Source organism: Suricata suricatta, chromosome X, assembly GCF_006229205.1.
Source record: "Suricata suricatta isolate VVHF042 chromosome X, meerkat_22Aug2017_6uvM2_HiC, whole genome shotgun sequence".
NCBI classification, from domain to species: Eukaryota; Metazoa; Chordata; class Mammalia; order Carnivora; family Herpestidae; genus Suricata; species Suricata suricatta.
Window position 1 is genome coordinate 2838777 of NC_043717.1, and position 25446 is coordinate 2864222.

At 44.7% G+C, this 25446-nt stretch overlaps 1 protein-coding gene across 6 annotated transcripts in view; it reads right to left on the minus strand.

Moving 5' to 3' along the window:
• Positions 1-666: 666 nt before the first annotated feature.
• Positions 667-25446, minus strand: part of NLGN4X (neuroligin 4 X-linked) — a 309862-nt gene continuing 285082 nt past the window's right edge. For all 6 annotated transcript variants that reach the window (XM_029930273.1, XM_029930274.1, XM_029930269.1 and 3 more), the window contains 3 exons: positions 17408-17593; positions 12167-12956; positions 667-4334 (listed from right to left, as the gene is read on the minus strand). In XM_029930273.1, coding sequence (XP_029786133.1) covers positions 3485-4334; positions 12167-12956; positions 17408-17593 — 1826 coding nt within the window. In that variant the 3' untranslated portion in view covers positions 667-3484. The remainder of the gene's footprint in view (positions 4335-12166; positions 12957-17407; positions 17594-25446) is intronic.

Here is a 25446-nt window from a genome sequence, read left to right on the forward strand (position 1 = left end):
TCCTGCTACCTTCCTCACTGGTGGGGTCTGGGCTCTGAAGCACACGACCTCCCTTTGAACCCAACCTGACCTGCCTAGGGCTAAGGGTTCCCGCTTCTCTACTTCCTCTGCTTTAAAGTCGGGGTGTTGCAGCTGCCTGCCCCTTGGGGCTCTCGTGAATGTTATTTAAAAGTATAAGAAACAGCCAGATGCCCCGTGAGGACTCGGCAAATTCGCTCTCCACCGGCATCATGGTGGGAATTTTCTGCCTCTGGAGTGTGACTCACAATTTCCTGCTGCCACTTGAAGACTTGCTCAAACAAGGCTGTTTGGAAGCGGTAGGGCATGATTGCGTCAAACTCAACGCCAAACCCAGCACCATAAGAATGCGCAGTGATAACAGTAATAAATCCAAGAGCTCCCATTCAGGAACCTTCCGGAAACATGGTCATCACCATCCCGGGCTTCCTTCTGCACCGGGAAGCAGAACTCCCCCCAGGGATCGCACGAAATCGTGCACCCGGAGAAACCCTGGGAAACCCATCCATCACCGGTTGGGCGTGTCCACGTCGGTCTGATGTATCGCTAAGCTTTTAAATGGAAAACCGCAGTCAAAGGGCAAGAAAGAGTAAATAACATAGGCCACCTACAAAAAAAGAACGGACGCGTAATTATTTGCACAAAGCATTAGAAAATACTGTGATATTTTATTATTAAAAATGCTGCTGAAAAGTTTATACATATGTGTCCAGCCATATATATCTCCTATCATTACTTAAGGCAAAATCAAAAACAAAATTGCAAAATAATAACCCAAGAAACCATTAAACCCTGCGTGCCTGTGAAGGTCAAGAATAAAAGCCTAGGAAAGTTTTTTTTTTTTTTTTTAACTTATTTTCTTTTTCTTGTTTTTTTTCTCATTTTTCTCTTTTTTATAGATAGCAAGTATATTTTATTCTCATAGAACTCTATGAAGATTCTATAACTTCTTTCCATGTAGAAATAAGATCTCATTTAAGGTGTATTAAATTTCTTTTGATCATATCCTCTGTAAAAGCTAAAGTTATTCACTTAACAAGAACTTTTTTTTTCCTTATCCAAATGTCACAAGCCTGATACATTACTGTGCATATTGCTAGCAGAAGACAACTGGAAATACTAAACAAATATTGGAATTCACATTACAAACATACCAGACCCACACTGATGGCAAACATCACCTGCCGGCTAGCTGTATGGAAAACCAGCCGATTGGCCGTAGCCCAGCTGGGGGGGGATAACAGAGCTTGCATGAATGGCCTGACAGTAGCTTTGGAGAAGGATGAACTTGGGACAAAACTTGTCCCCGTGACACGTTGAGCTGCAGGAAAGGACTGTCATTTGGTCATGTGCCAAGTAGGGACTGTAATATTTCACATACGTATATACAGAGACCCACGCTCAAATTTTAACCTAGACGACAGAGCTGATCGTGTGACTTCTATGCGCTTGTGAGAACTGTCTTTTGCTGAAGGGCATCTTCGAAGACGTGAGTACCGATGGCCACTGTTTTAGTGCAGGGGTGCGGTATTCGGGCGTTATGTCAAGGGGCCAGAATGCTGAACTGATTTTGTGGAGATCCCCAACTCAGCAATGGCTTGGAAGCCTGCGTTTCTAAAGTAACCACAGTCAAGCCCAGAGACAGTATTTTCAAACATCTTTGGCTCCTATTTCCTGATGTTTGCAGTAATTCTTGAAAGACAGACTATAAAGTACCTATTGTCATCTTCCCTTACGCTGTAGGACACTCAAAGTATTCCTTCAGATAAAATTAAAAAGGCAATGGCGACATGAGGAGGGTGTGGGAGGGCAAATCTCCAGTCCCCGGCATGCCGATCTGAAGTGGGGTGAATAACTTCCGTGTCTTGACAGCAAAGGCGACCCTAACTTCCCAGAACACCACGCACGCTGCGTTGAATGTTCCGTCGTTTTCGGTGGGTTTGTTTTCTACCCGTACGACTCATGGATCAGGGACTGATACACAAGCCTCACAGTTCCTTAGACAAGCAGGTGTTTTGCCCCATAAACGATATAAAGAATAAAAACAATCTTGCTTTCCGGATAAATAAGGGACTTACTGCTTAAGGAAAGAAGGAAAGATGCACGCCCTCCTTCAATCTGATTAGCTAAGCTAAGCAGGTAGTTGAGGACCCAAAGCCCTTTGTGCAGCTGCTGGAAAACACTGAGCCGTATTAACTCGGCAGGGCACGGCCCCATCCCCACCAAAGGCAAGCTTTCTTTCCTTTTTGGCAGGACCCCTGGGGGTGGGCAGCAAGATCTCGCTAAACACATTCAAAGAACCACAACCACAGACCAAGACTTGTATTTTGTGTTTTTTCTTTCCTGCAGGGGCTCTGAGTGTGCGTGTCTCTAATTCAGCAAGCTTTACAGAGACTCCACGCTGGGGACAGGGTTGCGGCGGGGGGGGGGGGGGTCCATCTAGGTGGTGCAACTCCATGGAAGCTAGAACACGCATGAAAATAAAAGTTTGCTAACACACCGGTCGGTCTCCTAACGATGCTGTCGCATGCATCCCGAAAAGGGGGGGAAGAGCCCCACCACACAGACGGTCTGGGTCCTTGGTGTGACCCCACAGCCTCCCACAAATGAAATGCGTTAGAAAACACCATGTCTTTGCTTACCCCAAGGAATTAAGAAGAACGTCCCCCTGTGTCCTGGAGGAAACACAGGTGGATGACTAATGTGTATATATATATATTTATATACATACAGACCACAATGGAAAACACAACCTTGCTAAAAGGTCTTTCGAACTGAAAACACCAATAAAAGCTTTTTTTGTTGGTTTTTTTTTCTTTCTCTGTGTGCATTTTTGTTGAAACTCACAGCTATATACACTTTTCATTTTTTTTTTTTACAAAGTTTCTTAAATATAGTTCAGGCTGGCCAAACATCTCTTTGCACAGAACTGTACGTGTTTTACTGCATAGTCAGGTCTTGCATTAATACAATTCTACGTTTCCTTCTGTCTCTCTGGATTACAGCTCCAAGTGCTGGGTAAAAGCCCACAGACTCTTCTTTCCTTTAAGCCTAGCCATCCATCATATGGCACATAACTGTTTTTTTTCATTTGTTAATTTAAAAAAATGTTAAGTGTCCCTGGCTGAGTTCCCAAAGTGTCAGCTTCTATTGTTAACATGAAAAGCATCCAAGTCCTAGAGACGGTGATGTCCTAAGCCACACTACGTGTTGTCTGGAGGGGTGAAGATGTTAAAGCGGTATTGTAACAGCAATGTCTACTTTTTCACATTTCATAGGGTCACAAGGAGATCTCGTCATACTGGGAAATGCCAATGGGATGTGTCCACAGGGACATGATGGCGGCCCCGTTGTTTGCTCTTGTTCTACATCAGTGGGGTGACCCACGCTGCTGGTGGGCACAGGTCGCTTCTCTCTCTCCCCCTCTCCAGCGGGGAGGAGCAGATGGAGCGGATGGAGTACAAAGCTATACTCTAGTGGTCGAGTGTCCGTGGGGGAGATTGGTACTGTTTTGTCCTCCGCTGAAGGTGTTGAATGTGTGCAAAGGCTGCATGCCCGTCAGTGTGTTTGGGATCATGGTGATGGTGTTTGGTGTCATCAGTGGGATGTCATCCGGAGACCTACGCAGCGTCAGGGTGTAGTCCGGAGGACAGGTGAGCCTCAGCGTGTCATGCGCCTGCAGCGACTCACACTCGTGATCATGCTCCAGCTGCTTCATCTGCAGCGACATGATCTCTTCGTTCTGGATGTGAGCGATGTCATTTGTGGTGTTCCTCTGCGGGCTGGGGCGCCTGTGTGTCTCATGGCGCCTCTTGTCCTTCTTGTAGTACAGAGCCGCGAACGCCAAAATGTTGAGGAAGAGCAGGGAGGCCCCCACGGCGATGGTGACGCTCAGCTCGGTGGAATAATCTCGCTTGGTTTCGATGAGGACGGTTGTGTCCTCGGGCCCGGTCTTATGAGGGTCCTTGGAGTGTTTGGGGTTGTTGGCGGGAGTGATGGCTGGGCGTTTGGTGGTGGGCCAGATCTTGGCGGGAGACCGCCGGGTTCCATACGGGAAGGAGGTCATGTCGGGAGGCGGGACCTTCGTGGTGGTTGACACGTATTGGAATATCTCATTCAGGTTGTGCAGGTGGGGGACCAATTCCAGCCAGAAAGCCACTTTGGTGGCTCGGTAGTGATCCCTCACTCGGGGCTTCAGGCCAATATGTAGATAGAGCTGGTCTTTGGGGTTATACTTGGACCAGGCCACTTCCTCAAAGCGATTGGGTTTCGTGTGAATGAACTTGGTGTCCTGTGGAACAGGTTGGTTTGGGTCCCTGGGGACAGAAGGAAGAGAAAAGAGGAAAACAAAGGTCACAGCCTTCAACAGGTGACAAGTCACTCTCGCCATCAAATACGAGAGCGAATTACGACCAGGTAACCGAGCTCACCAAGACCTCCTGATGAGCACCAAGTATCCGCATACCAACAGACACACTGGCTGAATCCAACCACGGCTACCATTTTGTCTTTTCCTTAAAGTCGCCTCTTCCTTTTATTTTATTTATTTTTTATTTTTTTAATGTCTTTATTTTATTTTGAGAGACAGAGAGAGAGTGAGTGAGGGAGGGGCAGAGAGAGAGAGGGAGACACAGAATCTGAAGCAGGCTCCAGGCTCTGAGCTGCCAGCACAGAGCCCGACGCGGGGCTCGAACCCACAAACCATGAGATCGTGACCTGAGCCGAAGTCGGACACCCAACTGACTAGCCACCCAGGCGCCCCAAGGCTGAGCGGGGGTGGAAATGAAGTGGGGGGGTGGTTTACAAAGGATCTGAAGCAGGCTCCAGCTCTGAGCTGTCAGCACAGAGCCTGACACGGAGCTCGAACGCATGATCTGTGAGATCGTGACCTGAGCCGAAGTCGGACGCTTAACCAACTGAGCCACCCAGGCGCCCCACTTCCTTTTATTTTAGAAATAGTTCCTGGTGGCAGAGTTCTGGCATATTCATAATGTTTGTACTACTTTTTCAATGCATGAAATGATCTCCAACAATAAAAAAGTAAGAAAAAAATGGGGGTAGGAAATTTCTATTTCAAGCTTAGCTACTCTTGAGCCATAAATCTCCACACCAAGGCGTGTTGTCCACACAAGGACACTTGGCAACGTCTGGGGACATATTTGGTTGTCTTGTGTGGAGGGTCCTGGCATGAGTGGGGAGAAGGCTGGGGCAATGTTCAACATTCTCCAGTCCACAAGAGAGGCCCCCCAGAGACGGAAGTCTCTTGCCACAGAGTCAACTGTGTAGAGGTTGAGAAATCCGGACTTAGAGGCTATTGGTCAAAAAGCAGGCCTTTTCTTTTTCGCTCACGAGTGACTTCTGAGGTGGACAAATACGTAAGAAAGTTTTAAGAATGAAGATGTGCGTTAAAAATCAGACAAAAGGAGGCCTTGTCGTCCCAACATGTAAGGACACGGTGGAGGGCATGCACCACGAGTTTGCTGTCTTTCTGAAAGAGGAAGAGTTGGATACGTGAAAACCTTTTGTAGACGGAGCCACAGAACTATCAAATAATATCCCATTAATTCTAAGAACAGGGATAAGATCAGGCTTCTAGATATGGTGAAGTTAACACGTTAAGGAGAAGTCAAACACGGTGTAAGAAACAGAGGGTATTTGTAGATGTTATGTGTGTCAGGCCAACTCTGAACCCAAGAATTGTCTTTTTATTGACACAAGTGGGCACAGGCAGAAACAACCGTCAAAATTAAAGGGAAATCCAGAAAACATGGTACTTCAAACATCTCTGCCACCGACTCTTTTACGATAACAAACAACCTCCCCCAAATATCACATTCTCATTTCTTTCATCTATTTCTATGGTTGGCAAAATGAAGTATAAAACATATTTCATCTTGATGTGTGTTTGTTTTGAAACTTTTGAGGTTGTGCGCAGTAAGATGTCACCTAGGAGATAGCAGTGAACACTCAGACGTCACGTACAAGCCAGAGGAAGCTGGGACGCACACGCAGAGATCTCCGGCCCAGGTGTTCTCACTTCTCTTTTCCACGGGACAACTCTCTGGCAGCATTTACAAAGCCGCCTCTGGCCCCTGCCTACCGGCTCACATGCCGGAAGACTGAGGGACCAGAAGGCGCTACCTGAAAGTCCCAAGTCCACACTCGTGACATGCCTTGTGCAGGAAGCACACATACCCTGGGCAACAGGTGCAGCCTTTGCTAAAGGAAGGATTTTGCCCTCAGTCGGAGGCTGTCAAAATCATCCCCATGCACTGAGCTCTGAAGCTCTCTCGCATTATACATGCAAAATCTTGCCCAACTTCTGAAGCCTCCCTTGGCCTAATCATCGTCATGTACACAATCATCATCATCTACTCACTCTGCAGAATAGAATCCTCATGGGTATTGGGATTGGATATAATTGATGGAGGGCAGTCACCACAAAGTGTGGCACAAACAGTGAGCGCCTTACAAATAGGATTCCCTTCTGCCAATATACAAAGTAGAATACCTAAAAACGGCTTAGGGAGAGAGGGCTGTAAAATGATGTGCTCTAACACCCACAGCACGCACAGTGCGCTAAACCCTGTATGTAGTATATGCCATATACAAGCAGATATGGTAGAATATATCTGTATATTGTATATATTGTAAATCATAGCAGACATAGTGTACTGCCTACTGTCCATAGTATACACTGATCAAAGTATACTGTTTACCACTGTGTATATGGTACAGTCTATTATGTGTACAGTATACATCAAGCAATGTATGTTACATATCACATACTACAGTATATTATCTACTTACATATTATATCCTGCAGAATTCGCACTATACTGTACACGTCATATAGTATATATTCTATACCACAGGATATACATGATTTCTATGATACATGCTTCATAAAACAATACTGTACAGCATATAGTCTGTGAAAGTAGACTATCATAGTATATAGTCCATAATATATACTCTATGTGTGCATGTCTATATACACGGTAGATATAATGATATGCATGCTATACAGGAACAATAAATTTTATAACGTCACTGAAAACACACAGTGCAATGCTTTTATTTTTACTCATGGGACCAAGAAAATAAAATGTAAAATGATAGGTCCTAATGCATGAGTTTTCTTTTTTATCTGTTCATTTACAAATGGTAATATATTTAAGAAAGTAAACTCTTCCTCTCTGATTTTTAACATTCTTCCATGTTTCAGGAAATGTTGGATTCCATACAGCACCTCACGTTTCTTTTATGTGAGTCTTCTGAAATAAAGTTTTGAAAAAATTCCTATTTAATTGGAATGTGCCATGGAAACTTTTGTCACCGATTTTTATTGTTCGAAAAGCAAGGAAAGGGAGTGAGGATTCCTACTATTTTTCCATTGATCTGATTTCACGGAATTGGATCTATTAGCTGTGTGGGCCTTTTGTGAAGCACAGAGCATCTAGGAAAAAGAGTATTCTGTTCATGTTGGATATTGGACTCCTTCTGATGAAATTCGGTGTGCATTTGAAAGGTAAAGAAACACATTTATTTTGTTCCCAAAGAATAGAGCAGAGGATTTTGAAAATCCAGATAAGTAAGGTTTAGCCCTGATACAATCTCTCTATTAAAGTTCTTGGAGATTCACGGTCAGAAGCCTTAAACCAAGATAAACTCACAGAGCTTATGAAAGCTCATCATTTTCCCTTGTCAAACACTCCAAAGACAGCAAGACCTGTAAGTGGCGTATCAGCATCTTGCTTTTTAGACTTGACTTCCGCATACGGCATGTTTTAATTTCCATGAGTAAAATTAAAGATCGTGATGATTCAGGATAGAAAGAAAGGGACATATCTTCTCTCCCTAGCAAAACCCTCAATGCTATCTGTGTCTGTATTTCCCAGCATCTGAAACACACATTTTCACCTGTCACAATTTATTGGAGACATCATTTTTGCAGAGGGTAGTCAAGTGCATTTCTGAGCTCTTGTGATCTATTTTATTTGCTCGAGATAGGTAATATGATTTCTTTAAAAATATCAATAAACTCTCTGATAGGCTCATTTTGATGTCTACCAGATGTCTAAGAAGACTACCACAGGCACCAAGAAAATGTGTTCAATGTCACATCTGCACCCATACAACGGGTCAAGATGTTCATTCATTCTGTTCAAAATGCCTTTCGGCCATGAAGGTCATTTTAAGACCAGACACGGGCTGGAGCTTTCTCTAAGTCATGTCCCCTAAGGACCTCCTGACTTTTCCCAAAGGTGATGTATAAACTCATCACAGGACACCAAGCACGTCAACAGTCAAGGTGACATCTGATGTAGACCTACACCGACGTCCTGACACCAAGTCAAAAACGCGAAGTCTGTCTTGGTTGTGTCCACCACGCCAGAGCTGTCTTTCCATTCTCTGAACTCCAATGCCATTTAAGTCAGGCCCTCTTGGACAGTGCATCATCTGGTTCCTTAAAGTGCTGACTATTGTTGCATTGGGTTCAAAAGAGAACAACTTTTCCTTGGTGTTCTCTTTATTGGCACTTCCTCCCACAAAAGAGCTCAGAGTGAATTGGTGTTTGATCCACAAGCACCTGAATTCTATGGACCAGTCCGGCTCGCATTCGCAAAGAGATTTTCTATGACACACGTCGTATTCTTTCTAATCCTTCTACACCCTGGGATTCGTTTTAATTTTCCCTTGACATTACCTCTCATTTATCAAAGCTTTCCACATCAGCTTTATTTTTACACCAGTACTTATTGTTTGGATCTATGTTGTTCTTTTCCAGCACTGTTTTGGTTGATTTCTTTTTAACTTTTATTTTTGAGAGAAAGAGACAGAGCACGAGCAAGGGTGGGCCAGAGGGAGAGGGAGACACAGAATCTGAAGCAGGCTCCAGGCTCTGAGCTGTCGGCACAGAGTCCTAGGTGGGGCTCGAACCCACGAACCGTGGGATCATGACCTGAGCCGAAGTCGGATGCTTCACCGACGGAGCCACCCTAGTGCCTCTTGGCTGAGTCTTCTAAGCTGAATCATGGACCCTTCCTTCCTTCCCTCCCTCCCCACCTTCCCCCTCCATGCCTTCTGTATGCATGGCATGTATTTACATTTAAAGGTAGACACAAGGGCACACCTGTGAGCTTTGGAAAAGCAACCTTTTCGTATAGTTTGCCTTGCCTAATGTGTGAGCCTTAAGCAACAGGGATGTGCTGTCTGTAAGGTACACAAGAGTAGAAACTCCTCCCCATGATGATGGGAAAGCAGGTCCTGATGTGATATAGCCCAGTCTCCTTTGTGAAGTGCTGGACCGATGGGAAGACATCCTTATAACCCAGTGCCTGTCTCTCTAGTGCTGACAGGGAGCAGTCGATGGTCGGTGTGTCATGACCTGAGTGTGTGTTACTGTTCGTTACGGGTGTCATTCTGGCTCATCTTCCTTGGGAACCACTGAACCAGTCCCCTCTGGGGACAAGGAAATATCCGTCTCCACAGAGCCTACAGCATCGCTACCCTAGTTAAATAAACAACTAGCAACTGCCTCTTACGACAAATACCAAAATGACGAAGGCTAGTCATCTGCTCCATCCTCTGTTCCCTGGTTAAACTGTCCACCTTGGAGACGCTACCCCTTATTTACTGACCCTGGAAGATTGTACTCTGCGTTTCACATTAGAGGAAGTTCTGAGTGACTTCCTTTGAGGATGATTTGAGTCATTTCAATGACCTTTCCAAACGCATGAGGAAAGCTCACTGCATTAATATCCCTACGTATTATTTCAGCTGGGGCCCACAGGCACTGAGGGAGGAAAAACAGCTCCTGTTTGGATCCAGTCCAGGTTCTTCAGACTGACATCCACCGCTCTCCCTGGTCTCTGCCCCGTTTGCGCAGGGAGAGCTGGCCTCTCTCTGAAGTGCTAGGCTCCACTTAAATGAAAGCTGTTCCCCTGCAACTGATGTTCCCAGCTGTTTCGGTGGCTTTGGCACCTTCACGAACACATACCACGAAGGGCCACATGAATGCCTTTGACCCGTGATTAAGCCCACTTTACACCTCTGTCACTACATTTCCCCACGGGGGGTGGGGGGGTGAACCACAGGCGCCAGGCACAGGGACTTAGGAACCAGAGCCAAGGCACGGAAAGAAGCACCATGTGGTGGTCTTTTTCACCCTGGCTCAGCCTTTCATGGGACTACGTGAAAATATCCATTTCGCGCAAGGAGTGTTTTTCCCGTCACGTGACACCGCTTAATTTCCTTGATCATTTTTTCTTTCTTTTTGAAACGCCAAGAGAGAGCGCCAGCCTCAGAGCACTAGCCAAGGCAAGATGACCGAACGAGACTTCAATGGCTTTGCTTGGATTTCACCATTGTTTTTTAATGGTTCGGTTACACTGGTGATGAATGATCACCACGTAGGAAAATCACATAAAGTTCATTTTCATAACGCGCAAGGGAAGAAAGTATGTGGTTTTAACAAAGGTGAGTAAGGAAGGTGTGTTGACATATGACTTAAAGAGTGTTACATTTGGAGGGCAACGTAGGGACCGTGAACCGCCATCATTTGGGAAGTGGCCAGGTGAGTGTTTCTGCTTTAGGAGCATGACACTTTGCTAGGAAAGGCATCGCATACCTGAGTTCAACGAACCACTAGGCATCGTCCTGTCTTGAAAAGGGGCAATGACTTGAATTGTCCCCCCCTGAGATTAATAATATAAGGCAAAGTGCTAAGCCCCAGGGCCTCAGAATGTGACCGTATTTGGAAACAGGGTCCTTGCAGATGCAATGAGTCAAGAGAAGATGGGGCACGTTGGAGTTCTAGGTCAATAGGACAGATGTCCTTGGAAGAAGATGGCCATCTGAAGACCGACTCATAGGGAGGCCACTATGCGACGCAGACACAGATGGGCAGTCATGAGGCTGGAAAGAGGCAATGCCGATGCGGGAGCTGGGAAGGAGCACAAACTCTCTGCTATTGATTGTGGAGGGAGCTCGGTCCTGCCAATGCCTGCAGTTGGATATCTAGTATCCAGAATAGGGAGACAGTAAATGTCTCTGGTTTTAAGCCACACGGATTGTGGTACGTGATTACATCACCTAGGGATGTTATAATAATACAATAAACATGGGCGACATAAAAATAGTCCTTGACTAGAGGGTGCCCGGGTGGCTCCGTCTGTTAAGGGTCCACCTGTGACTCAGGTCATGATGTCACGGTTCGTGAGCTGGAGCCCTGCATCAGGCTCTGTGCTGACAGCTCAGAGCCTGCAGCCTGCTTTGCATTCGGTGTCTCCCTCTCTCTCCCTTCCTCCCCTACGTGTGCTCGGTCTCTCTCTCTCAAAAATAAATAAAAACATTAACATTTTTTCTAATGTCAGAGAGCCTTCTGGCACCTGGGTGACTCGATTTTGGCTCAGGTCACGAACTCACGGTTCGTGGGATGGAGCTCTGCACTGGGCTCTGAGCTGACAGTGCGGAGCCTGCTTGGGATTCTCTCTCTCCTTCTTTAGGTGCCCCACCTCCCCTCACAAGTACGGTCTCTCTCGAAATGTATGGCCTGTGTGTTCTGTACTACATTAGGTCTGGTCCTTTCCTTTGAGGTATGTATATACACACATATATGAAATACATATTTATTTGATAAATATATGATATATAAATGAATATTTGCAAACATGTATATACAGGAAACAAATCTCATAACTGTTAGAGAAATGCACACATACATGTGTGTTGATATGTAGTATACACACACACACGCATCGTATTTCTTAGATATATTATGAGACTTAATTTCTCCTCGTGGCTAGGCAATAAACAAAACTTGCCACGTGGCACATGTGTTTTGATAACCCTACTATTTACCAAAGGAGACAAGGGCCTATTTAGATTTGAAATTCGGGGCTCGGCGTCCAAAGGAATTGCCGATTACACCTGAACCCTGAAGTGGCAGGTAGTACACAGACTTTTCAGTGTGCAGCAAGCATTCTAGTAAAGATCCCGTGGACGGAAAACAATTCAGGAGGAGGAGAAACTGAGGCCCCCGCTGCTACTGTGAGTGTGTGCATCCGTCACGGATGCACTTGGATGGGGGAACCAGGCAATGTCAGAGAGGAGCACGGAAAGGCTGCCATGGGGAGGCACGTACCCGGTTTTGGCGAAATTGGTCCAGTAGGTCATGACCACGGCGCTGAGCATGACATCGTTCTTGGAGAAGTTACAACTGAAGAGCTCCGTAGGGCCAATCATGGGGATTCCGAAGACGTAGGGGACTTCGTCGCCGTGGGCTGAGTCTGCCCAGCTGGGCTTCATCTCACTCTGGCAGTGGTGGTAGAACGCGTAGAAGTATGTGGGGGAGCCGTACTGAGCGTGCAGGTCAGCCGTGGCCACCGCGGGGGCCACCCACTGGTGATCCGTGAAGAGAGCCACCAGCGTCTTGCGCCGCGTCTCGGGGTTTTCCTTGTCTGCCCAGTCCGTGTACATGAACTTGATGGTTTCCCGCAAAGTGTCTTTCCCCTCCGGGTAGCCATAAAGGTTGTCCACAAAGTTGGACACGGAGAAGTCAAAGTCATTGGGCGTCACTCCGTCTTCGTTGTCCACGATGCCGTCCACGAACTTCAAGCCTTCGCCCTGGTTGACGCCAAGCATGATGTCATAGTTGAGGAACTCCCCCTGCTCCATCAGGATCTGGGGGTCGTCTGGGATGACGTCCCCATCGATGACGGGGCCAAAGGAAATGTGGTACGTGGCCGGGGTGATGGTCTGCTGAATGAGCTCTTTGTAGTTCTTATTCCGAAGGCATTCCACCATGTCCGTGGTGTCCAGCATGTTGCAGCCGACTTTATCTGCCAATATCCGCGTGTACTTGGCAGGCTGGTAGTTTACTGCCCAGCTGGACAGGGCCGTCCCGCTCTGGATGATGGCCTTCTGGAACAGACCTGCAGGTGCAAAGTTGTACACATGCAAATGAAAACCCGAAACACAGAGAAGCAGCATTTACTTAGCGAAGAAGGCTCTGATTGTCTCTCGGGCATGTGAATTTCTGGATACAACGGCATTCAGCTCTTTCAGGATTTCTTACTCATTTCCATCTCCTTCTCTCCCCCACACCCTCCCGCTGAACCTTTGTGGTATAGGATGCTCTTACACCCACAGGCACACACAAACGGGGTTTAAGAAAATGAAACTACATTTGCAATTTAGCTCCCGTGGTAAAAAAAGAAAAAAAAACATGCAATCTGGTGATCACTCCACAATTTAGGGTAGTGCTGTCACTGGCATCCAGATGCTGTTATAAATAAACCCTCCCGAGTAATCCCCTACCGCCATTCCTTAAAAATACGCTTTCAGCCAAGAAGACGTCAAAGACCATTTTGCTTCACTAGCGAATCCAGGTACCACTTCATGATGCAGATTAAAACCAAAAAAAAAAAAACCCCACATCGACTAAAATCAATTTCAGAGCATAAATTCAGAGATGTATTTGTATTTCCGCCCTCGATATACTGGATATATTGAGGGGCACCTGGGTGGGTCAGTCAGTTAAGGATCTGACGTCGGCTCGCGTCATGATCTCACGGTTCATGGGTTTGAGCCCCGCGTCGGGCTCTGTGCTGACAGCTCGGAGCCTGGAGCTTGCTTCAGATTCTGTGTCTCTCTCTCACCCTCCCCTGTTCACACCGTCTCTCCTTCCCTCGAAAATAAATAAAACATTAAAAAAATATAGGACGTATTGAGCTTTCACAACTAACATATTAATTAAGCTAGCTAACCCTCAAGGAATCCTCACCCGATTGCTCAACTAAAAGGCATTTTTCAAAAAAATCATTGATCTCAAAATTGCATCAATTCAAAGCCCAGACTTTTCTCTAATGTATTCTGCCACATGTTCAAAATGTCTGTTTGGTGATAAATGAAAAAAAAATCGGGCAATTTGGTGAGTAAAATTCTGTGTAGCTTACAATTTTCTATCGGATAAGTCTAGTGCATGAACGTCGGGAAGTTAAAAGAAATTTTTTCTTAAACCCTGTATTTTTTGCTACAAGAGATGATGGGGTATAAAATGATAGCATTCTATTTCTTATCTCTTCCTGCCATGTTCTTGAATTCCAGCACGATGGGGCTCTGATGTCTCCGGGGACACCGGCAGAACAATTCAGCCGGCAGCCCAGAAGTTCATGCCCTGTAGAGTTTTGAGGTCACCCAACCAATCAAGTGAGGAAAACATGATTGCAATCAGGAAGATGTGATTCTAAAGACTGGAGGACTGCCCAAAGATGACACACAAGAGAAGATGTTAAATTGATCTGGTTTTGCTCAATGCGTCGTCAAAGTCATTTGGGGGCCACTGTCCCAGAGCTGAGAATGCTCTGGGAGATGTACACACTGACTTATGGGTTTGGCTTTGCATTGAAGCCTCTTAAACAAATGGTGTCAGAATGTGATCTACTGATGATTGTCATGAGTTAAAATAATCAGGATTAGAAAAATTTTGCTAGATTTTTTTTTAATCCTGTCACAACTATAGGCCATGAGGAATGTAGCGATGCATTGTGTGTGTGTGTGTTACAGAATATACTCTTTGATACAACTTGAAAAATTGGGTAAAGAAAAATACTACCCATAGTTCATCCTGTCAAATTCAAGTTCAGTTAGCATTTCACCGTCATTCCTACTTGGCTATCTAACACCTCGTCATGTGGTTTTCTACAGCCATGTCCCATATATGCACACCTTTCGCACTGTGTTTCCCAGACTACCGTATGTTTTTGGCGCAATTCTTAAATGTTTTAATTATTGTTCCTTTGAGTAAATGCACATGTTCCTTATAACTTTCTTGTCTTGTTTAATCTTAGAGCGTCTCATTTGATTCTGGGCTATGGGACGGTGGCAACCATCTTCAAGAAAACGTCATTTTCCATGCATCGTTGACTGCTTATTTAGACTACATCGCGACAATATAATTCTACGGCCAACTATCTAGGTATTTTCGTAACGCTCACTACATTGCTGCGTTGTTTTGAAAAGCTGCTTTGTAGAGACATGATCCGTGTGTAGCATTCCCATGGACCTGGATCATTTCCAATCTGCTGATTTAAGTAATTAATGCTCTCCCTCCAATAACCTTTGGTTTACTGTGTTTGATCACTAAGGACGCTGATCCTGACTACTTGCTAACTTGGGAATTGGGATCATATCAGGTGAGAAGTGGGAAAGTCTACAAATTGTGTGGAACGCTATAGGAATTGATATTACCAATGACCCCTCTACTTACCTCTGTTTTCCTTTTTGTAAAAATGAAGGGTTAGTATAAACATGAGCCCCTAATGTGACCTCTCCTGAGACGTTATGAAATAATCTATAACCTCGTCACCTTTGATGGGACTGACGGTTGCTTACACCTCCTGGACTGAGCATGCTAATAACAAGCACATCTTGAATCTCCTTACTAAGCAGCAAATCTATTTGTCACATCGGTGCCTGTAACTAGTTAAAATTTCTACTCAAGCTGAACATGTCTATTTCCTAAGGCTTGCTGGATACCTTCAGAGGGCATCTGAAGTTCAACAATGGAAGCTGAACGTCGAGAAGCAGTTGGTAAGTAAAATGCCAGGGGGTGCCGGGGTGGCTCCACTGCTAAGTAAAATACCAAACAGGAGAGGCAATCAGGGCTTTCTTGGTAGTTGTTCTGTGCACAGATTCTCATGAATCTCATCAGGAAAGTCTATTCTGCAGAGAAGATCGAGAGTGCCCTCCCTTTTCCGCACATTTTAATAGCTCAAGAAGAAAGATGTGAATAGGTTTAAATCAGAGTTTAGGAAGATGTGTTTCTTCCCTGGCCCCATCACTTGCTGGGTGACCTTAGGCAGGTTATGCAACCTCTCTGAGCTCACGTTTTTTGATACATGAGGGGTTAGGAGTAGATGAGCTTCAAGGTTCTCTTTACGTTTCTATTTTATATGCAACTTTTTATTCATTAGTATTTAACATTTTTGATCTTTTCATTCCTTTTGCAAGACTCTTTAAAGAAAAACAAATAACCCCTTTAAGGTTTCAAGTGCTTTTGATGAAAATGGTTCAAATAAAAATGGTGCAATCCTTCAACCAGCCAGTGATGCAGAAGGAAACACAACCTGATCTTGATAATTTAGATCATCACTGAGAATATTTATTTCCGTTTTCCTGGGTTGTTTCTTTATTGTTTTTGTTTTAATGTTTATTTTTCGGGGAGGAGAAAGACAGAGCGCGAGCAGGGGAGGGGCAGAGACAGACAGAGTCTGAAGCATACTCCAGGCTCTGAGCTGTCAGCACAGAGCCTGATGTGGGGCTCGAACTCATGGACCATGAGATCATGACCTGAGCCAAAGTCAGATGCTAACCAGACTGAGCCACCCAGGTACCGTGGTTCTGTTTTCATGGTTGAGGGAGGAGCCAAGGAGTTATTATGAATGCATCTAATTCCACTTGACTTCTCTCTTAAACGTCTCCTGCTCTTACATTGCTTGGACTCTGTGCCACCCATGGCCACAAGGGAGCCACCCAGAGTTAGCGCAGGTCATACGGCCACGAGCCGCATAATATACAAATCTGCATCCATGTTCCAGATGACTGTTTCTCTTCCGTATTACCTTTCCCACGTTGAAATGAGAAAGCTGTACCATTTAAAAGTGATCAAATAAAGTCAGGAAGGCAGAGGCAAAGTCTTGGTCTGTCTATAAGTCATTACCTTTCAATTGTAACCAGCACTGAACTAATGTCATTTGAATGGTTAAAACTGAAAGAAAGCTGAGCTAGAAGAAACAGTACGAGGGGCTCCTGAGTGGTCCCACAGGTTTTGGTTTTGCCTCAGGTCATGATCTCATGGTTCTCGGGTTCAAGTCCCACACTGGGCTCTGTGCTGACAGTGGAAGCTTCCTTGGCCCCTTCTCGTTTTCTCTCTGTCCCTCCACCACTCACACGTTTGCCTGCTCTCTCTCTCTTTCAAAATAAATTTAAAAACTTTTTTTTAATGTTTTATTTATTTTTGATACAGAGAGAGACAGAGTATGAGAGGGGGAGGGTCAGAGAGAGAGGGAGACACAGAACCAGAAGCAGGCTCCAGGCTCCGAGCTAGCTGTCAGCACAGAGCCTGACGCGGGGCTCGAACCCACGAACGTGAGATCTGACCTGAGCTGAAGTCGGAGGCTTAACCGACTGAGCCACCCAGGCGCCCCAAATGTAAAAACTTTTTAAAAAGTGTTTCTTTTTAAGGAAAACAGTGTGAGCTCATGTTGTCTGGGGATTCTCTGGGGAGATTTCGAGACAGACTTGTAACACCAGCAGCAAGCACCTCGGACGTGAACTCCACATGTGTTCACCTCTCAGCCCAACATGGGGACGCCCCTGTTACCTTCCGAATAGTGTGACAAGGTCAACAGACTGACACAGGACGCCCCTGCACCGGAGCCGAAGATGGTCACGCGCTTGGGGTCTCCGCCGAAGGCCCCGACGTTTTCCTCAATCCACCGTAGTGCCTGGATCTGATCCAGGAGCCCGTAGTTGCCTTTGGCCGCCTGGTCACCCGTACTTAGAAACCCTAGAAGAGAACACAGGATACTCGGGGTTGTCAACAATACAGAGCACATAAACATCGCCGATATTTAAAAATATATCTCCTGGGGGTGCCTGGGTAGCTCAGTCGGTTAAGCATTGGACTCTCGGTTTTCGTTCAGGACGTGATGTCACGGTTTGTGGGTTCGAACCCCACGTCGGGCTCCATGTGCAGATGCATGGAGCCTGCTTGGGATTCTCTCTCTCCCTCCCTCTCTCCTCCCTCCCTCTCTCTCTCTCTCTCTGTCTCTCTCTGTCTCTCTCTGTGCCCTTGTCCCTCCTGGCTCATGCACATTTCATCTTTCAAAATAAGTAAACACTTAAACAAATAAAGAAAATATATCTCATGTTTTACCCTGTTCATTCTTTGCTTGTCCTCCTATAAATAATGAGCACCACTAGAAACTACTTTTCATGGCAGGAAGGATTATATTGTGTAAATAATTGTGATGATGGTTATTGCTTCTGTTTCTATGGATTCTGTTCCTGATGATAAAATGCCTCATCTGTGTCGGTACAGGCTAACCGATCAGGCAAAATCAATCTCAAATACTTATAACATGTGATAATACCGGAGACCATAAATTGTACCAGATTCAAGTCCTCATTCCTGTGCACCCGTTGGTTGCAAAATCAGAAAGTCTCCCTGGAAATATTTTTCAGGCAACAGCCGAAGAGAAGTTTTTCAGGAAAAATCAGCGTGTGTGTTGGGCTGGGGGGAGTATGTGTGTTGATGACTGTGTTTCAGGGTGTCATGCTGAGCGAAATAAGTCAGGCAGAGAAGGACAGAAACCACATGTTTGCACTCAGAGGTCTAACAGGAGAACAGGAGAAACCTGATGGAGGACCAGGGGGAGGGGAAGAGGGAAAGAGAGTTGGGGAGAGGGAGGGATGCAAAACTTGAGAGACTATTGGATACTGAAAACGAACTGAGGGTTGAAGGGGAAGGGACAGGGGGGAAAAGAGGTGGTGGTGATGGTGGAGGGCACTTGTGGGGAAGAGCACTGGGGGTTGTATGGAAACCAACTTGACAATAAACTATTATGGAAAAAAAAAGAAAAGAAAAGCCCGTCAGCTTCTTCCCATTGAATTCCTTATTGATATTTTAATTCCTTTTAATGCTGAAGAGTCAAGGTAAACAGCAGACATCCCGAGACCCCACTCTCGCTTAGCGCACGCCTCTATCCTTCCCTGTAGACAAAACGTTCATCACACACAGAAACGTAAAACCCTATAATCGAAACCAAATGATGGCACTTATTCAAATCACCCCAAGTGCCCCTGAATTGCAGGAGCTGGTAAGTTTTATTGTGAAAAGAAGGAAGATTCTATAAATTGAGGAACGAATTTCGCTGAAGGCATCACATTCCTGATTCCGTGTTATGAGACTGAAGAGAAGGCAATCCAGGCTCTTCCTGGAGTGACGTGGTCGGATGGGTATTGGACCCCTTGCCTGTCTCTCTGATGTGGCAGAAAAGATCCTGATCATGAAAAAGCCTTCCCTCTGATGTTTGAAGTCCTTCTGTGGACAGACAGGTCCTCTCTTTCTCACATTCGAAACGACCACTGTTTCTTCAAGCGTCCGCCAAGGGTAATTTACTGCCTTCATCTTCATCCACCTTTATATCCACCTTTGTCTTGCATAAGTCTTAGGACAAAATAACACCAAGCCTTAAAAAGATGTTTTTTTCTTTCTTTACCATTTTACTTTCTTATTGGCCCTTGACCCAAACACCCAATTATGGTGTTTCCCCCTTTCGTCTGACCCCGTTTTTCCCAGGGTGCTTGCCATTCAGTATTTCTGCGAGAGCTTGTTAAGTGCCTACAGGCGCATGCTGCAGGGTCTCAGAGAAGACAGACAGACGGACGGGCTGAAATCCCAGGCATCAAAACCGACTCCGTCAAACCCCTCTCTTACCAAAGCTGAGAGCAATGTAACCTAAAACAATGGAAGTAAAGGATGAACCCTTCTAGCAACTGAGGGAGCGAGCCTTCGCTCCTTGGGCACCGGAGAAAATGCACAGGGTGAGCTCGGGGGGAGGATCAGAAACGGCCTGGATTAATTTTTTTTAATATTGATTCGGTTTTGAGAGACAGAGCACGAGCAGCGGAGGGTCAGAGAGAGAGGGAGACACAGAATCCGAAGCAGGCTCCAGGCTCCGAGCTGTCAGCACAGAGCCCGATGCAGGGCTCAAACCCATGAACCATGAGATCATGACCTGAGCCCAAGCCTGCTGCTTAACGAAGTGAGCCACCCATGAATGGCCTGGTTTAAAGAAAGCCATGAGGGGAGCCTGGTTGGCTGAGTCGGTTAAGCATCCAGCTTCAGCTCAGGTCATGATCTCACAGTTCACGGGTTCAAGCCCGGAGTTGGGCTCTGTGCTGACAGCTACCTCAGAGCCTGGAGACTGCTTCGGATTCTGTGTCTCCCTCTCTCTCTGACGCTCCCATGCTCGTGCTCTGTCTCTCAAAAATAAAATAAAAAACAAAAAGAATTAAATAAAAAAAGAGCAATGGGAGGGTTATTTATTTATTTATTTATTTGTGTGGGTTCTGAAATTGCAGCCGTGGGACTCCCGCCCTCCTGTCTCTGCAAACAGAGGCATTTGCTGCACTTCGGAAGATTCAGGCCTGTCCAGCATTCACGGGGAGGGAGCCAAGAGGAGCCGTGATTAGTGGGAACGTTCCGACGTGACTAACCACTCCCTTATTTAATTAGCAATTACTAATTAGTGTTTCATGCCAACGAATGTTCCCGGGCTCTGGCATTCATCATGCAACCTTTTGCACAGTTTCTCATAAAATGCATCGCGCTGTGCCTGGGAGCAAAGGCCCTTTCATGCCGCTTTATGTCTGAAACGGGCTCATAATGGCACTTTGCGTGCCAATTAATAACCAGAAGACAAGCCTGTTTCCCCATTAAGGAAAGAGGTGATTCATTCCTAAAGGCTCCAGTAACTTCCTAGCAGAACTGCTTCCTCCACTCCCTCTCCCCATCTGTGAGCTCTCCCAAAATGACCTGTTTGCTTATTTTGTTTCCGAGGGGCACCGTGGGGATGTGCCACACAGGTGAATCATGAGCCTTTATGAAAGTGGAGTCTCCTCCTTAGCAAAACATGACTGTTGTAACCTGTCCAGTGGCGGCCTCATTAATATTCTATACCCTGGCAAATCTTAGCTCTTCTGACAGCCTCCTATTGAAAGGTTTGTTCTCTGCGATTCTGAATGCCTTCCAAAAGTCCGGAGGGAAATCGCTCTCCGTGCATGTGTGAACTTTAGCAAATGAACGTGGGTTTTTTATTTTGAAGTTGGTGTTTCCATAGTTCCTACCACGGCATCTTCATTCACTGCATCACCCAGGGATTTTTCTCCCCTCTCGTTTCATTTAAATAATCACCAAGGCAGAGATTTTATTGCAGGTACAGAATGAAGGCAAGCCATGTGATTTTACGCTGCAAGAATATATTTCTCTCCTATTCCGATCATGCATATATCGTGCTTGATGGAATGCAGATACAAGATGTGTATCGGTGTACTATCCCGCAGTTCTAGGAACGTGAGAGTCGATAAACTGTTTGGAGACAGCGGCGCGCATCCCCAAAGCTGAGTGCTGGTGGAAGCATCCTTAAACGTCTGTCCCCTGGAGCTTTCAATATACGCTTTAGATGAATTAATAGAAGTGGCCCCTTGGCTGGCGGAAACGAGAGATTTTAAACAAATGCCTTCTTTCACCGATAAGCACTCTTGGCTCCAACTCCGTTAAGCATTTCAGTTGATGAACCATTTGGCTTTTGAGATTTACTGTCTTTGAAATGAAGGTTGTAAATCAGTCAGCCCCCATGCACTCCCCCCAACAAAGGGACAATGAGGGAGAGATAGAAAGCAGACACTTGAAGTCAGACATATTGTGACTAGATTGGTACCAAGTTCCATTCAAAGCACTGGAAGGAACAAAACAATGTACGTATACACAAAAGACGAACTCAGGTGTCCAGTTCTCCATGAGAGGGGCGCCTGGGTGGCTCAGTCGGTTAAGCCTCTGACTTCAGCTCTGGTCATGATCTCACGGTTCGTGGGTTCGAGCCCCGTGTCAGGCTCTGTGCTGACAGCTCAGAGCCCGGAGCCTGCTTTGGATTCTGTGTCTCCCTCTCTCTCTGCCCAAACCCCACACATGCTCTGTCTCTCAAAAATTATTAAACATTAATTAAAAAAAATATCATCCATGAGGAATGCCTACAAACCGGAAATCACATTTCTCCCTTTCCAGTTGAGTGAAATGGACATCGTGTAAAAATGAGCAGTGTCGTTGAGCTCAATACTGTGGCTAGAATACAAAGCTTCAGGCTTCTGAGATAGGTGTTCACAATCTAAAGTCTCCTGCTCTTCTGAATTGCACTACAGGGTTAGGAGAAGGGTTTAGGAGAAGGTTTCCAGGTCACACGCCTTTCCACACTTGCGAGTCAGGGGTTAGAAGCCCAACGGTGTCAGATGTGGTGGCCCGTTGGTTCTTTTGAAACAGAACTTTAAAGCTACTGTTCATTTTCTTTTAGGACATAATTCATGATGTAAGGACAGCAGACCTTTTCTTGGGGAACCATGAACTAAAAAGGTAATTCCTAAGAGACTGAAGAATAATTTATTTTGTAACTTTAGTGTGTGTATTCATGTGGAGAACTGGGGTCTGCACAGTACTTCAAAATTAATCTCTGAAATACAGTTGAGACTCTACATTATTATTAATTGTACATATACACGTATGTATATGCAAGTCATATATGCACATACATATTTTTGTAATGTATATGGAATGTATATACATTAATAGGTCATTCTGTGAAAACATACACATATATAAATACATGATACATAGATAGATAGATAGAAAGATAGACAGATACAGAGTAGCATCAGAATTGGCAAATCACTACCCATTACTATGAAATCATAATATCTCCCTCCTATAAATGTCAGGGAGTAAAAGCAAAATGGAATGCTTATCGGAAAACTCTTCAATGAGAATAGATAGACTTGACTTTAGGTCACATAAATGAGCCTGGAAAGAAATCTGTGATAAGAACCAGAGCAGAGGTATAAAAATGGAAATAACCACATAAATGCAAATGGATATTCTCTGATGTTTATGGGAAATCATTCTGCGGTGCACTTATTACAATGTGAAACTTAAGTTTTCCTACTGGGATCATTTACGACTTAACAAAAGAGTATACACTTATCTCGGATGGATGGAGGGGAAGAAAAGGTATATATTCCGATTTGGTGAGCCTGATGGGGAAAGCTAATGGAAATTTAATGTCTCTATTTATAGTTTTTGGCTTACTTAAAAATGAGATGAGTCATAACCTTCTACTGGATTTAATTATCATACCAAAGTCATACACAGTCAAAATTCATCTATAAATCTATTTATAAATAGGGCAAAATTTATATATCTATTTATAAGCCTAATACAATTAGACATAGGATTTCTGGAGCACAGTTTTCCAAACCTAAGGCCCATTAACTTGTTGACAGGAATCTGTGCATTATTTCCAGAAAATATATTATATTTCCACACAGAAATTTACACTGAGGCTGCATAGGGTTTTTATACCACAAAAGCTGTACTAATCCTAATACTTTTATACCAAAAAAATTATACTAATTCACAAACTAAAACTGATTATATTCTGGAAACAAAGCACCAAAGAAGAAACACAGTTTTATGTAGGATGCAATACAGATCAACATATGAAGGTTAATACATTTCACAGTGATGACATTTTGGCAATGGCCAGGCTGGAACCAGATCCTGTTGGCCAACTTCAGATGTGTTTCCATTCAAAACCCGATACTGGAACATTCCCTCTAGATTTGTGGGACTTGCATTCAACTGGCCACCAAACCTTTTTGCTTTCATTTCTGAAACAGCTCCTATACCTCGTCTCTCTGCTCGGTCCACACCCCAGTGCCCAAGATAAGACCTCCAGCTCCTTCCTCCATTCTGGCTGTTCCCAACCTATTTCACTACCAGTAGCCTAAGCATGGCATGCCCCGATGTATAAAAATTGACAAAGCCCATGAAGATGAAAATCTGAAACCCTCTGACCCTGAAGTTCTATTTCTATGCTATATAAATAGTCTTTATTTGAAGGTATAAAAGTAGCCAGCCCCCCTGGATCAATTCTTTCTGATTGTAACTTTCAAAATAAGGGATGCCAGCCACACCAGTGCTGTTGCATAAGAGATTTGTTGTGAGTCCTCTTGGCTGAGCCACAGAATGGGAGGATCTTCACGGATGTGGACACAGAAACGCATCTAAGGTCTCTCAAGAGAAAACGATGAATTTCTGAATAACGTGTCATATGATCTCATTTTTATGAACACAAGAAATATAAACTCTGGAAGGAAGTCCAACACTTAATAGGGGTTATGTCTAGGAATGTGGATGGTTCATACTTAATCCTACATGTGGGAAACTGACTACTGGAAACTACTGGACAAGACCAATAACATAAAAAGCACTGTGCCTGGTGTCCAGGGTATCTTTAAAACTGGTCACTGGGGCGCCTGGGTGGCTCGGTTGAGGGTCCGATTTCGGCTCAGCTCATGATCTCACAGTTCCTGGGTTCAAGTCCTGCATCGGGCTCTGTGCTGACAGCTAGTTCAGAGCCTGGAGCCTGCTTCGGATGCTGTGTCTCCCTCTTTCTGACCCTCTCCTGCTTGCGCTGTCTCTGTCTCTCAAAAATAAAATTAAAAAACATGAAAAAAAATTTAAAAATGTTCACTGACTACTATGACTCCTTTGATATCAGAAACACTGCTATTTATTTCTGTTTCACATACACATAGCAAGTATGCATGAAGAGATGCCCTCTGAGTATGGAAATGGGTCCAGAGGAGAAACTGATCACTGGTCCACCCAGACTCTGACTTTAAGACCATTCGGCTGATAGGGAAAGATGCTTACAAGCTGTCTGATTGCAGAAGTTACTTATGTATGATTTTCCATGAAAGTGGTGCATGTTTATTTATTGTTTATTAAATGTTCATTATGTGCTTAAAGTCTAAGGAGAAAAGCAAGGCAAAACAAAACAAAACACCCCACTGCATAAAACACCTTTTATCCATGATGTGCCTTAGGGAGATGACATTTTACCAACATTAGATGCACCCACGACAACTCAAGGAACATGCTAAAAGCAGGGGAGAAATACAGTATTTGAGTACATTTTCATAGATATCTTGAAAATTTACACCATTTGTTTTTTACATTTGCAAGCTTCTATTTGTTTTTTTTTTCTTTATTTATTTTTTTAAAGTTAATTTACTTTTGAGAGACAGAGTGTGAGCAGGGAAGGGGCGGAGAGAGAGGGAGACGCAGAATCTGAAGCAGGCTTCTGGCTCTGAGCTGTCACACAGAGCCCGATGTGGGGCTCGAACTCATGTGGAATCATGACCTGGGAAGAAGTCTGATGTTTAACTAACTGAGCCACCAGGTGCCTCTTTCCTTCTTGTTTTAAGAATGTATTTAATTGCATTCAAGTCAATTACTATACAGTGCAGTGTTGGTTTCTGGAGTAGAATTCAGTGACTCATCTCTGACATGGACCTCGCAATGCTCATCCCAACAAGTGCCCTCCTTACTACCCATCCTGCATTTAAAACGGATTAGCATCGAAAGTTCTATTTTTGCCCTCAAAGTGTGTTTATAAAGCACACATTGGACACACGTTTTTGTACGTGGTCATCAGCGCCCTTTGAAGGGCATAGAGAAGAAAAGCCAATTTACACAACAGTATTTTACAAATAGGAAACCTAATGGCCATAATGCCTTTTAAA